This window comes from Colossoma macropomum, unplaced genomic scaffold (assembly GCF_904425465.1).
Source record: "Colossoma macropomum unplaced genomic scaffold, Colossoma_macropomum, whole genome shotgun sequence".
In the NCBI taxonomy this organism is placed as follows: Eukaryota; Metazoa; Chordata; class Actinopteri; order Characiformes; family Serrasalmidae; genus Colossoma; species Colossoma macropomum.
The window spans coordinates 10,097,501-10,112,281 of record NW_023494797.1 but is presented as its reverse complement, the minus strand read 5'-3'; the positions used below and the strand labels follow the sequence as shown (position 1 = coordinate 10,112,281).

The following is a 14,781-nucleotide window of genomic DNA, read 5'->3' as shown; positions in this document are numbered from 1 at the left end:
CACAAGCAAATTGTGAAATACTGAAAAGTAGTCCCTAGTACCTAAACTTCATCATGCACTGGCCAAACCTTTGGCATTTCTGCATGTTCCTTATTTTCCTTGGATTTTCTTCTAGCTGGAGGGGCAAACAAAAGAAAATTCCTGTTAGAGATTTTGCTCTTTTTAATGTATGGACATCTAATTTAATCTAGACTTTAATGTTAGTTTATTGCCTGTCTTTAAATGATATGTCTAGTCCCTAAACAGCTCTTTTTCACTTAAGAGGCTAATATGTAATTCAAACATAGTGTTGTGCTAGCACTGTTTGCAGGATTTCCCCTTATTGTTCCTATCCATCCCTGATACTCTTACTGGCAACTATCCACCTAAATTTGCCAATGAGTACACCATTCTCCGTTGAGTTTTCTTTTATTTGCCCCCGCTAGAGCCTTACTGACCTTAAAAAGTGTGCTAAAGTTTGCTAAAGTGTACTGACCTGCTGCTAGCAGCTGATTACTGGAGGTGCATGTTTCTGTTGCCTTCCTTTTCCAGCTCTCAATCTGTAGTGGACATAAATACAGTTAAACCCCAAAGAATATAAATGAAACATTAATTTGAAGGGCTGACAAAGACTAATACATGTTATTTAATGGCTACATCTACATTTAGTGTTATTTTAGCATTTTGTTAGTAACCATTACTAAGACCCATACCTCTCTCTGATTGGGAAAGCCGTTGGAGCTGATGATGCGTTTGTAGTACTGAACAGAGGCTTTTGGGTAACGTGGTTTATTTTTGCTCCTGAAGTCCACGTAGTACAGGCCAAATCTTTCAGAGTAGCCCTCGTCCCATTCAAACTTGTCAAGCAGGGACCACGCAGTGTATCCTTTCACATTTACGCCGTCGTTAACCGCTGATGGGATAAGAAGTTAGAATTCGTTCTGCTTATTCACTTGAATTAGTGAAACTGGAACATGTTTTACAGGCTGTTGTTATATAACAGATGGTCTATGTCTTGAGGCTTGACACTGACCTTTGAGCATTTCATTGATATAATCCTTGAAGTACTGCATTCTCCATTCATCACACAGATCTGTGCACATCATCTTCTCTGACACGCCATTTTCTGTCACATAAATCATAGGGTTTCCGTACTGGGTCTAAGGAAAATAAGAAAGAAAGTATGCTGTTTTTGAAGACTTTTCTGGTTAAATCATAGACTTTACTCTGTTCAGCTCAGGTCTTCAGTGGAGCCACACTTAGTTTCCACTTTATTAGAAAGTAATAGGTTGTGGTTTCACCTTGCTAGTGTAGAGATAGAAGATGTAGGCCATCTGTTGATATACACTTTGTGTTATCTATCGTCCAGCCCTGCATCAGTGGTCAGTTTCTGACCACAGAGCTGCTCTTCGCTTGATATTTTTGGGTGTTGGACCAGTCTCAATTGTCATGAATTTTAGCTGAACATTACTTGCCATATAAATAATTATGAGTAATTCTTTAACCCTTTAAATGGCTATGGCCCACCAGCAGGCCCAAAGTATTATTACACATTTCTTTAACTTAAGAATAGCTCAACCAGTTTGCATTGAAGTCCCTGTAGTTACTGAATAACAAGGCTTTGTATGTAATAAGCCTGGCATTTTAATAGGCTAACTGCTTGTTATTAACCAAAATTGGCCAAACTATTTTACTTTTTAGTGACCAAAACGTACTAACTCTGAACTGACAAAAGAAACAGCTTACTGCCTGCTTACTGCCTGCTGCTCTCTAAAGGTTTCAGAAGACCTTAATGTGTCTTAATAAATGCGTTTTCTGCTTTTTTACATGCATTTGCCTCAACACAGCGGGTGAAGAAACACCCAATTCACCTTCTATTTGTTGTAATGTAAACATATGCTTGTGAACGATAACAATTGTGGAAAATGATTGCAATCAGCTAAAATAATTGTGATTTGCTGAAATAATTGTAATTAGGTGATGATGTAATAATTGTGACAGGCCTAGTCTCAACCTAGCAGTGATGCAGTGATGAATAGCAGTAGCCCATATGTAAGGTCCATTATATGGTGAAGTATAATGTATATCTATATAGTGGACCTAATGGACTTCAGAAAGTGATCAGTGGCTGGAAGGGAGGGCTTTCTAATCAAATGGGCAGTGAGAGTATGCCACAACAGCTGTCACATGATTCAGGGTGCATATCCATTGCATGTCCACCTTAATGGCAGGGTCTGGCCCAGATTATTTCCAGTACCTTCACAAAGTTGAGCAGGCGACGGAAGCCCCAAGGCACAGAGTAGAGCCATTCGGATCCAGGATCAGGCCATTGTGGATCCACTAGCTGAGCCAGATCCCGGTCAGTGAAGTAACTGTTCCCGCGGATAGATGGGTAGTTCTTTTGTGTGATGTAGCGAGTGGTGAAGTGGCCGATGCCCAGGAAGTCACAGGTGCCTTTGATGTAGCTCTTCTCCTGCGGGTTGAAAGTGGGCAAGCGGGAGCTGCCAAGGCCCTGCTGAGCGCTCTTCCTGCCTGGAGAAATGGACCCGATCATCAAAACGCTTGGAAAAAAAAGTCAATCATTCTCGGGTGGGGGTGCACGATATGGCATATGACATGTTTAAAGGTCTGCCTGCATTATTTTTTTACCAAAATAATCACTCATCTAGAACTCTGATTGGTCATGATGTTCACACAATAAAAAGCATTGTAGTTACAGGGCTTACAATACAGTCAAATGCAAGAGTTTAGGTATATTTCAGTGATTTTTTAAGTAAAAACAAGTTAGCATATTCTCTTAGAGAACACACTTTTAATGCACCTTTAAAATGTGCCATGTACAAAGGTTATGACACAAATAATACATTATATAAGTTTGTTTACTGTAGCATTAACTTTCTTTAATTTAGAAAATCAATGAACCAAAATTTGACTAGTGGTACCCAAACTTCTGCATACGGCTGTATATTGTGCAGCCTATGAGTTATTGGGAGATTTTTAATCTTTGACATCTAATGCCTTATTAACTTGCCTACATAGTCTTTCATCACTTGAGGATAGTCTCCATTGAAGAGTGGTGTTGCAAACCAGCCCAAGTAGAACTGCATGTATCGATCTGCTGCTTCAATGTCCCTCTGGTTTGTGATGTCCACTGGCTCTCCCCAGTCAGCAGATAGAGAGATGCCCACCATACCTGCAATCAGGTAGACCCTTCAGCTTTCTTGATAGTGCAGTTATCCAGATTGTCTTACTGAGGTGTAGAATGGATCCTGTATCCTTGCTGTACCCTTGACAGTGGGACTTTGCACAATGTTTGGTGAGAAGTAAGGCTTTAGAAATGCATTGATTGATCAATTCTAATCAACTGTTATAATATTCAAAGTATGCACACCTTTTAAAATTAAATTTTCAGGCTATACATGTAAAAATAAAGCTTAGTGCATTGTGCTCATTTTCTGTATTCCACTGTTGTGTAAATAGTTACTCCAGTCATATTCAAGCAGAATTTTTTTGATAATAAAGTAATGAAACTGAATGGTTGTGAAATTTGAGATTGCATAATGCAAAGAATCGTTTTGTGAAGAATCTTAATCAAACTGAGTTATTTTGAGGTCTGAGATTTACACCCCTAATTTTGAGTGGCCGTTACCTTTTTGCTTGCTTCGCCACTGGGTGTCGTAAGTGTGCCAAACTTTAGCATGTGCCTGTAGGTTTAAAAAGGAGGAAACTTGAGCTGATCTTTAGTGCAAAGTATCAGACATTATTATAACAATGTGATAACCATCTTCCAGTTTATGTTGATTGCATCCCTCCTTTGAAAAAAGATCCTTATTTACCTTAATGATGTTGTGGGCAGCCTTGTAGGCGCCAGTGCCTTTCAGTTTCAGTCCAGGAGCATGTTCACCAGTCTCATAGCCCTCAACTGCAATTGACTGCAAAGACAATGGGCCTGTATGATGTAAGTCCATTTTGAAAGCATTATCCGTTGTAATCAACTAGTTTCACAGTTAGGAAGACTGGCTCTTTGGCTTTTTCATATTATATGGTATGACTAGCTCTTTGCAGAGTGCTGGACATCTTTGTATTCACAGAAGCTAAAGCATGACAAACACATAACAGCATAAAGCTAATAATGATGCAAGACGTAATGCTTAGGCATCTTTACAGTTTCTCGTTACTGAAATGATTACAGTAAAGGAGATGATAGCTAAAATGTTGACATTCAGGTGAATGATAGTCTTACCCATGGGTTGTTGAACGTGATCCAATATTTCACACGGTTGCCAAATCTCTCAAAGCACAGGTTGGCATAGTCATTAAAGAAATTGATCATGCTGCTGTTCTGCCACCCACCATATTTGTCCTCTAGAACCTGGGAATGCAGAAGAATTCAGAAGCAATCAGTGCTCCGGATGGAAATATCATAATCTCCATTCCCAGCCAAAATATATACACAAATAGTGAAGGGACTTTAGTAAGTAACTGTTATGCTCTTAGAAACAAAGGTACCAAAAAGGGCTCTTCGCACAAAGCCATAAAAGAGTCATTTTTGGTTCACTAAAAACATCTTTTAACGATTTTTGTACAAGAGATGAGTGAGTGTGAAGAACATTCTGAAAGTTTAAAAAACCTCCATAATATTAAAGTTCTCAGAAGAATGTAAATGTTCTAGGAACAACCATCAAATTGGTATAGACGCTTTACATTATGCAAAGGTTCTATAAACCTTTAAAAGGTACTTCACACCCACAAATCTCTTTTTCAAACATTTAAAGAACCAAAGATGTTTCTTCTATGGCTCTGTTTAAAAACCTTTTTTGCAGCACCTTTTCAAAGTGTGTATGGTTATTAGCCTGGGATAAACCAATGCAAGTCAGTTTTCTTCTATTGTAAAATGTTACCTGGGGCAGATCCCAGTGATATAGGGTTACAATAGGGGTGATCTGATTCTCCAGCAGCATACTGATGAGGTTGTCATAGTACTGTATTCCCTTCTGATTGATTTGGTCAGCTAATAAACAGAACAATCTGTCAGTAATGGCTTGGTACGTATATAGATTACATAATAAGTTAATTTTGATTGAATAGTTGTTTTCCCCTCACACTTAATTCCTTTGGGCAGGATCCTTGGCCAGGAAATAGAGAAGCGGTAGTGGTTCAGCTTCATGTCCTTCATTAGCCCGATGTCCTCCTGTAGAAAACAAAGAAAAATAAATACATTCTTTATAGTAGAATGTCTTGTGCATACACCTGTAAATGTAGCTGTGTTGTGGTTTTATACTATATACATTGTCGCTGTCCAAAGAAAACCATGTATCTCCATTTTTGTTGATTTTTATTTTTCTACATCATTTCAACACACCAGCTGTCCTTTACATTGTGTGAAAATTTTATGGTAAATGGACTTTGAACTCAATTATTGATTTCCTTCAGGATCAATAAAGTATCTATCTATTTTTGGAATCTCCTGTTTTTTTCCTTATATTTTTCTTTGACATTCCCCTTCCTTACACAAGTACATTTAATCACCTCAGAAAAATCTCATATTAGATGCACATGAGAAAGAAATGTGTAAGGCAGTTAAGATGCGTTTGGGTTGTTGCTTGTGTGAATGTTTGTCTTTGAAGGGTAAGAATGTCAGTGAACCCTTGGAAACAGCTTTTATTTCGAGGACAGAGCTATAATCCGTTAGTTTTAAGATTAGAAGAATGGAAGATTTAAAGTAAATAAATGTTTCCTGCTTTTTTCTGACTCTAAAAATGAATATCTTGTACTTAATTGAATAAATGAAATGGTGCCTACACAGTACTGTACATTACAATGCATTACATTATACAGCATACATGTTAATACATTATAGGCTATATCACCTTGACTTTGTAGTAGCCGTCACAGGAGGAGTCGCCTGTGTCGTTCAGATAGATTTTGCCTTTTTTATGGGAGAATGCATCCCAGATGCTCATCCCTTTGCCATCTTTGTCCCATGCTCCCTCTGTCTGATATGCTGAGCTGCCAGCACCCCAAGAGAATCCTGTAGTGTAACATGCATTTGATCTTTGACTGATTTTAGATAAATGATAAATATCACTTCACCCACCAGAGGGAGCCAAAGAGTATTTTAACATCCAAATACAGCAGTAGAACAACTACTAATTTGAGCATTGAGCATCTTAATCAGATCAAACATGTTAGCTAGTTCCCTATGTGCTATCAGTTCATGTATCACAAAATATGTAATGATAGATCAATACATTATAAGTAGTAACAGTCTTTACGGTTACAGTGTAACGATTAACTTAGAATGTGTTACCAGTGGGGAAGGTTCCATAGTAGAAGGATCCCTTTTCGTTCTTGGTCCAGTCAAAGTCCTCAGTAGCAGACACACACAGCGCCAGCACTAGAACATGGCACACTCTCAGCAGTCTGCACTGTGCCATCCTTTTCCTCTTATATGGGTCAGTCTCTCACTAGTTACACCTGCACAAGAAAAACAGTCTGTCTCACAAGTTACACCTGCGTAAGTGAACAAGTCTGTCTACAGTTTCTAAAACAGTAAGTTCTACCAGTTATACTGGTAAAGATAAACATATCTGACTTCCATTTACACCTTCAGAGGTTAAACAATGTTTTCTACCAGTTACACACAGGTAAATAAGTCTGTCTTACCACTGACACTTGCACAGGTAAAAACAGTCTGTTCTACCAGTTGCACCTGCACTGGTAAAATCTACCAGTTTTCAACTGAACAGATAAAACAGTCTGTTCTACCATTTACACCTGCACTGGTAAAATCTACCAGTTTTCAACTGAACAGATAAAACAGTCTGTCCTCTCAGTTACACCTGCACTGGTAAAATCTACCAGTTTTCAAGTGAACAGGTAAAACAATCTGTCCTACCAGTTTTCAACTAAACAGGTAAAACAGTCTGTTCTACCAGTTACACCTGCACATGTAAAATCTACCAGTTTTCAACTAAACAGGTAAAACAGTCTGTTCTACCAGTTTTCAACTTAACAGGTAAAACAGTCTGTTCTACCAGTTTTCAACTTAACAGGTAAAACAGTCTGTTCTACCAGTTCACCTGCAACTGTAAAATCTACCAGTTTTCAACAAACAGTCTGTTCTACCAGTTTTCAACATAACAGGTAAAACAGTCTGTTCTACCAGTTTTCAAGTGAACAGATAAAACAGTCTGTTCTACCAGTTACACCTGCACAGGTAATACAGTCTGTCCTTCAAGTTACACTTGCACAGGTAAGCTAGTCTGTTTTACCAGTTACATTTGCAGAAGTAAAACAGCCTGTCCTACCATCACAGGTAGAACAGTCTGCCCTACAAGTTATACCTGTACAGGTAACATTATCTTGACTTTTATATGGTATGGCTATTTAGCACTCAATACAGCACTGTAAAAACAATCTCTCGTCATTTACACCTGAACAGTTAAAACAACTCCTTACTGTTCCCATCTGCAGAGGTAAAACACCCTCTTACAAGCTGCATCTCATCAGTCAACACTGTCTCGCCAGGCATCTTTTTCCACATTTGGTAAAACTGTTTCAGAGGGTTTTCTTTTTTTTGCCTGCTAAACCTGTACAATTAATATACATTCTCTCTAGTTACACCTCTATGGATAAGTTATTTTGATTCACTATTTCTGTATGAAAGCATTTTTCTGACATGTTTTACTTCATTACATTTACTTTGTGTGAACATTTCATGAAAAATAGGCCAAAAGAAATGGCCCAAAATCTTTACATTAGTACATTAAGTCATTACATTATCAGGTAAATTTTAAGATAAAGTTAGAATTTTGGAGATATGATGTTTTACTACGACAATGAAAGCTACTTAAAATGCCTTATGTTATTGGTAGTTTTTCCATCATGAGCATAAATCATACATATCGTTGCTGTCCGAAAAAGAAACCCTTCTCCTTTTCTCGAATTTAACGTTTCTATATCATTTGAAGCAGCGTATGATGAATGGAACGGTAGAATTCCTTCAAAATGATCCAGAATTTAAATTTCTCCTGTAAAGTTGCCACTTTGGAGATATGTATTCATATATATACACATATATGGACAGCAACACATCTGCCATTACATTAGCATAACATACAAGTAACATGTGAATGTTGAACTATGAATATTGAATCATGCCGCAGAATGCATCATGCCATTTTTCAGTTATGTAACTTACTCAGAGTGGTCAGCTTCCAAACCATGCAGGTGTAAGGCATACACATCCCAAACCAAATGGCCAGCACTTCTCATATGCAATCGGTCAAAAGCGCAAAAGAGGTATACATTTTGCAAACCCAGATTAGACCAAGTGAACAAGTTCTCATTTCAGCCAGCTGTACGACACGCTGACACAGAACGCTATCAGAGACAGAAAGTAGGTGAGCTTATCCAGAGCAGCCAATAAGAACGACATCTCAAAAAGTATTTATCCTTCAACAAGGGAATTTTAGATGTAATCAAAAGGACAAATAACTTGTAGACTATCTAGGTGTCCCCTTTTAACTCCAGTCACTGCAGTGTCCGGGCCTATCTCCTCTCTCTCTCCTTCCGCTCCTTCTCTCCTTCTCCCTCTCTCCCTCTCTCTCTCTGACCTGGACCACTCTGAACACATATACAGCCATACCTGCTCCACGCCTTGCATTTGTCTCTACTGGAATCTACTCCAAAATGCCAGAAGGTTGTCCAAGCTTCTGGACCTAATTCATCCTCACAATGCTCTCCAGAGGCGCTGTTCCACAGCCACAAAACAGCAGCGAAGCATCCAGCAGCAACGGGCCCTATTCAGGACCCCCCGTGACCCACACACGGCCACAAATAACCCCCATTCAGGCTCAATGGGGTGAGAGGGAAAAAGTGCTGCAGCAAACAGGTTCAATAGAAACAGAGATTTGACCCTGTAAGCAAAGTTAATGTTAGTGAGGATGATCCAGTGGTATGTGGGGGCCTGTAAGAGGTGAAACCTGAAAACATACAAACTACCAAAAATAAACCATAGTGCAATACTCTTAGCATGAAGCACTTGGTATACAATGATATAACATACAATATCCTATGATTTCTGTGATATTCAAAATGTAGTCGATCAGCCATATTTGGTGTCTGAAATTTGCTCCTTAGCTTTTGGACTGAAGCTTAATGTAGCTAACAAGTAGCTTATCCCACAAGTTAGCACCCTGCAAACTGCCTGCCAAAATCATCATACACTTGCATGTTAAATCATCTCAAATAGACCTGCTTATGTGCCTTCTGACACAAGTATGGACAAACTGAATGGAATGCTACTCCGTTCTTGGCTAGGTGACATGTTTCTGTCCGTTTTCATGTAAAATGGTATGTCATACAGTGTCATAAATAAATCTGTTTGTGATTACTTACCAACTTGGCATGGTATGAGGTAAGTATGTAATGATTTAGGGCTAACACTTTACTGCTACATAACATTAGCATGCACATAGCATAGGCATAGCAATGGAAGGTGTCATATGCTGTCATAAGCTGTCATGACACATAATGTTATATAAGTGTATTGTTACCAATAATTGTCATGACAGATGCCACAATGTTTGCTGTCATGGCAGCTTGTATCACACATTAATATTACTGGACAGTGATTGTAGTACTGAACAAAATCATATAATTCATGATTGCTTATGGCATGTGACATGACATATTTATGGCACGTTTTTGTTAATGTTATGTAGCAGAATTCTAGTAAAGTGTTACACATTTAGTTTTGCAGTTTGTGCAATGCTAATGCTAGCTTCTATTACCTGCTAGCCATGCAGCTCAAGTGTAAAACTAAAAAAGGAAACTGCAGACCAAACATGTCTTGGTTTGTTCCACAAAAATGAAAGACTGGAAATAAAATGGTTCACATAAAGCTGACTGTCCAATGAATTAGAGTTAAATGACAGCAACATAATGGTACATGTTACGAGTATTTGGGGCAGAAATCAATATATGAAATCTCTTGCTGAAGTGTTAAAACATGGCTTGTGTTTGGGGCTCTACTGTAAATGCATTTTAGTGGATGAAATATAGAGGGAAGACAAATGGCATCATAAGCAACTCAATTTAAAATCATGCATTCATGCATTTTTTTCCTGCAGGCCAGGGTCTTTTGGTCTGATTCTCATAAGCATTTATTTTCATTACTAAATAATTGATTAATCTCTAAGCTGCTCGTGTGAGTGTGGATATATTGTTAGTGAAATGAGCATCCCCTGCAATACTGTAATGTTTCAGAGTTGCCCAATATGGTTAGTATTGAGCGTTTGTGTCAGTGCATGTGGTAGTGCATTTGAAGAGAGGAAAGCATTGTTGTAGTACTGCAGAAAAAATGCTGAATTGTTGAGGAAAAGTGTTTACACTGCACTCCCTGCTTTGTGTGGGTGTGTAACTGTGGGCTTGTGTGTGTGTGTGTGTGTGTGTGTGTGTGTGTGTGCATGTGTAGAAAGGGTTATGGAATATGCACCATTGCCTGTAAATGCATGAGTGAATTCTTTTGCATGCAGTACCTTGTTTGTGTGTGTGTGTGTGTGTGCTCATACTGGTCATTGGGTTCTGTCAAAAACACAGTTCACCATATGTGTTGTGCACTGTGTTTAGCATATCAATGCAGAGAGAGGCTGTGGAGAGACAGGCCGAAACAGAATGAGCATTCTAGTACTCCCTTATTCTCTTAAGCTGCTGTATTTAAGGGGCATTTTTGTGCCCTCCACGAGCTGAAATGAACATCTTTACTAAGGTCCCCGGACTAGCCCAACAAACCAGGTATGTTAACACTGTGTTCGGAAGCAACAGCAGCACCAAACGTTGCTATATATTGAGTTCTGAACAAACCTCTGAAACCTCTTAATCTCTGAAAATCTCCAAACCTTTAAACAACAATAGATCGGTATGGTTGATCTGAGCTTTCCTACTTCATGGACAATTCTACTTCTCAGATAAAAAACATCACACACTAGTCCAGTTTGTAAAATGTGCTACATTCAGACAATTTTGACCTCTCAATTTGATAAACTATCATAGTTTTAGAGGAATTTGATAAAATGACCAGATGAGGCCTAATAAAGTTCACAGATGTCTAGTTCTGCCAAATCTTCATGAAAAAAATCATAGTAGAACAATGTTAACTTGCAGAGATCTTTTTGCTTGTCTGTTGTGGCGAATTCATCGCATACTGTATGATCCTACTCTCTATGATTGTATAACTCTGTTCTCAGTGATAAATGTGTCCCTCTAGGATATGTTTCAGCATGGTATTGTGCGTGAAATGTGCTCTGGCAGTAATTTGTGTCCCTCTTTTATGTGTCCTACAGCAAGCTGGGGTCTGTGCTCCAACGTGCCTTTTACGGGTCCAGCGGGAGGGTGAGTCATCTCTCTATATTTGCATAAGTCAAATGCCTGGTGATGTGGTTCCTCTGCTTTTCCTTATTTCTGACTCAAAGTTCAGTAAACATTTTGCTGTGATGTCATTCGTGTGCATATTCAATATACCATAAAATCCTGATCCTAGATCAGCACTCCCAAGTCCAAAAAAAAACCTCCTAGAAAGCTCCTGGCTTGATTTCCACTGAAAGGAGTATACTTAAGTTAAATCTGTGCCTTCTGTGTCAGGTGACCCTTTTCGAGCAAAGGAACTTTGCTGGCCGGCGGCTGGACCTGAGCTCGGACTGTCAGAAACTCAGTGACAAGAACTTCCCTGAAAGATGCAACTCTGTGCAAGTGGAGAGTGGAGCGTGAGTACGCAGCACACACATACAAACAAACTGCTGAGCGCTGTGAATACATTTCAAGGTGGCTTTCACATCACTACCACAAATTGAAGTCACATTTTCACTTGATCTTGACCTGAATAGGCATCAAAATGTATCAATAAAGTTAATCTATAAGTTAATAGGCTAATCACATCTATAACATGTAGCATACCGAATAGACCAGACAAGCACACAGACTATTAACAAATACTTAATTAAGGGACTAATAAATTGTTATAGGTTTCAGCCAGTTATCACTTAACAACATCACTTGTTGAGTCAAGAAAAGTGTAAATCTCTTCATGACTTGTAGATCTGACCTGTTTTTATTGCTCCTCTTGTTTTTTACTACATTGCCTTTGTATTGTTGATCTTTCTTTGGTTGAGTGCTCTGAACCATTACAGCCATATTTACTGAAGTGCTTATAAATTGCTATAATGTGTGTGGGGGTGTGTGTTTATTGTGAGTAGCTGGGTGGGCTACGAGCATGAGAACTTCCGTGGGCGACAGTACTTGTGGGACATGTCAGACAGGGGAGAGTATAACTGCACAGAAAAGTGGTGTGCCCAGGGTGACCGCATCGCTTCTGTACGCTCCGTCAGACAGGTGAGATGTAAAAAAAATAGCTCTGGTTCTCTTTTGAATGTTAAAACATCATGGTCCTCACTTATATTGGCTTTGCATTAAAAGTGAAAGCAATATTGAGACCCCACTGACAGAAACTCAATGTGTGAATGATATGTGATCACAACTGCAGGTGTCAATGCTCATATCAAAGCCTTCTTTGCCAAAGTGGTAGCTTTAAAGGAGAAGAAATAAGCTTTCCAAGAAATTTTCGACAATTTCTCTTAGTCCATTAATCAGGAAAACAATGTAATAGGAAGCTGCTTTAAAAAAAAACAAAAACAAAACAAAAGATGGAGTTACAAGGTTTTGATATGACAGCGATGACTTGCTTGACCTCACTAACAAACAAACCCATGTGACCAATTCAGGACACGAACCTTGCCCGTGCCCAGTTGTTTGAAAGGTCGGGTTTCTCCGGGAAGAAGGTCGAGCTTCAGGATGATATTCCCAACATGATGACCCGATACAGCTTGAACAGAGCCTCCTCAATCAGGGTGCTGGGTGGAGCGTGAGTAGTCTAAAGTCTACATTACTTCTTCTGTTACTTGTTAGCCTCGTAGGTCTACATATTTTTTCTACAAACTTCCATTTTTCCAGCTACAGTCTATATGGAAATAGGATCTAGCCTAGTTCTTTCAAACTTGCTTATATTTATGTGTTTGTGTTTGTGTTTGTATATGTAGCTGGGTGGTGTACCAGGAACCCAACTACAGAGGACCACACTTCATCCTGGAGAAGAAAGACTACAACAACTTCTCAGACTGGGGCGCTCAGAGCAGCACTGTGGGCTCCATGCGCAGGGTCCGTTTCAGCTGAACTCCTCCAATAACTCTTTACAAAATCCCTCCCAAAACCCCCTCCCGCTGATGTTTTTACACTCTACATGAAACAAGCAACTCACATCCCAACAGAAAAACTATTTTTTAGTAATAAACGCCTGAAAAAGACAAACACTGTCTACACTGTGGTTCATTGAGAATTGTCAGTACTGATGTATGACTGAGGGTTTATGCGCCCTCTAGTGATGTGTTCTGTTTTGTGGTTCTTTTGATTTCAATAGCACAACAGTCAGTTTTTTATTAACATGTCAGTTTTGAAGATTGAATTATATAATGACAATAAGTCTTGCCTAACAACATATCAGACTTTATGGAGTAAATGTTCATGGTCTAAGTCTCAATAACATCAGTGAACAGCATCAGTTGTAATAGGACTGTGACAGGGGAGATATAAACTCCACTGGTCTTGGATTGATGTTTATTCTTATCTAGGCTGGTACCAAATGAAAGGTATTGCCCTACAGTGCCGGTAAAAATGATCACATTTGCTCCCAGTTTGAATTATGTCTCCACAATATGCAGTTAATTGGCCAAAACAGCTACTGAAATCCAGCTAAAATAACTAACTTCAAATTGTTTTTTATTTCTTTGTTGTTTAAAAGTACCCAACTGAATGGCCACTTCAGTATTTAATCCACAACATCCAACCAAATCCTGCTTTTTATAAACAGACTAATCAGTTTCAAATCATACTTTTATTTTATTTTGTTTACTGTTTACTTCCCAATATTTAATCTAAAACAGCTACCCAAATCTTGCTGCTTAGGTAAAGACTAAAGTAACCATTTTCAAATTGTGAGTTTATATTTCATTTAGTTTGTTTACTCTTTAAAAAGTCTTTACAAGAAATGAAATGCAATACTCTGGATCTGCGTCTTAATAAGTTTTGCCTGACAACATATCGGAGTTTATTAAGTAAATGTTGATGGTCTTAGTCTCAATAACATCTCTGAACAGCATCAGTTGTTATGGGACCTTGACAGGGGGGTATAAACTCACTGTTTTCACCCTGTGACCTAGAGCAGTGCTTAAAGAGCTTAAGTCCTCACTGGCGTAAACGCTTCAAGCACAGCTGTAGACCCTTCTGTGTACATGAGAGCATACGATAAGGAATTCGTCCGGCTTTAGCGCAGGGTCCTGGCTGCTACACACATGCTGGGTCCTGCTCCATGTATGCTGAGGAGAGGGTATTACTGTGAGCCGTGGGAGCTGCAGTTGCTGTCCTTCTGTCGGCCTGATGACACCGGGCTACGTCTCTGTCACAGCCGATGGTGCTGAGATATGGACTAGTGCCAGCTGATGCCTCTATTATTGCAGCGCCAGGAGAGAATGTGGCACTTTGCAGTGGACAGACATCAGCTTTTGCATTTTCTATTATAGAAATGAACCCCTTAACATTCCAGGCTTATTACATACTAAGGCTTATTCAGTAACTACAGGGACTTCAGTGCAAACTAATGAAACTTTTACTGGGTTATAGAAGTGTAGAATAAAACTTTGGGCCCGCCGTTGGGCCTATGGCTTGGTAAGGAGTTAGAGGACCTATATC

The 14,781-nt window shown here is 39.1% G+C and overlaps 2 protein-coding genes across 2 annotated transcripts; one reads left to right on the top strand and one right to left on the bottom strand.

Moving 5' to 3' along the window:
• Positions 1-41: 41 nt before the first annotated feature.
• lctla (lactase-like a) lies at positions 42-8,712 on the bottom strand. Its single transcript, XM_036584247.1, has 14 exons — positions 8,630-8,712; positions 6,290-6,456; positions 5,850-6,010; positions 5,083-5,170; positions 4,881-4,990; positions 4,223-4,351; positions 3,816-3,911; positions 3,629-3,683; positions 3,007-3,172; positions 2,237-2,507; positions 1,013-1,139; positions 693-892; positions 476-539; positions 42-115 (listed from the first exon to the last, which is right to left on the bottom strand). Exons 2-14 carry the CDS (start codon positions 6,414-6,416, stop codon positions 42-44), a joined length of 1,668 nt encoding a protein of 555 aa, XP_036440140.1. The 5' UTR covers positions 6,417-6,456; positions 8,630-8,712.
• Positions 8,713-10,735: 2,023 nt separating this feature from the next.
• Positions 10,736-13,209, top strand: crybgx (crystallin beta gamma X). The gene is made up of 6 exons (XM_036584249.1): positions 10,736-10,779; positions 11,328-11,376; positions 11,626-11,747; positions 12,237-12,372; positions 12,762-12,901; positions 13,077-13,209. The coding sequence occupies exons 1-6, from the start codon at positions 10,736-10,738 to the stop codon at positions 13,207-13,209; spliced, it is 624 nt and encodes a 207-aa protein (XP_036440142.1).
• The last annotated feature ends 1,572 nt before the right edge of the window (positions 13,210-14,781 follow it).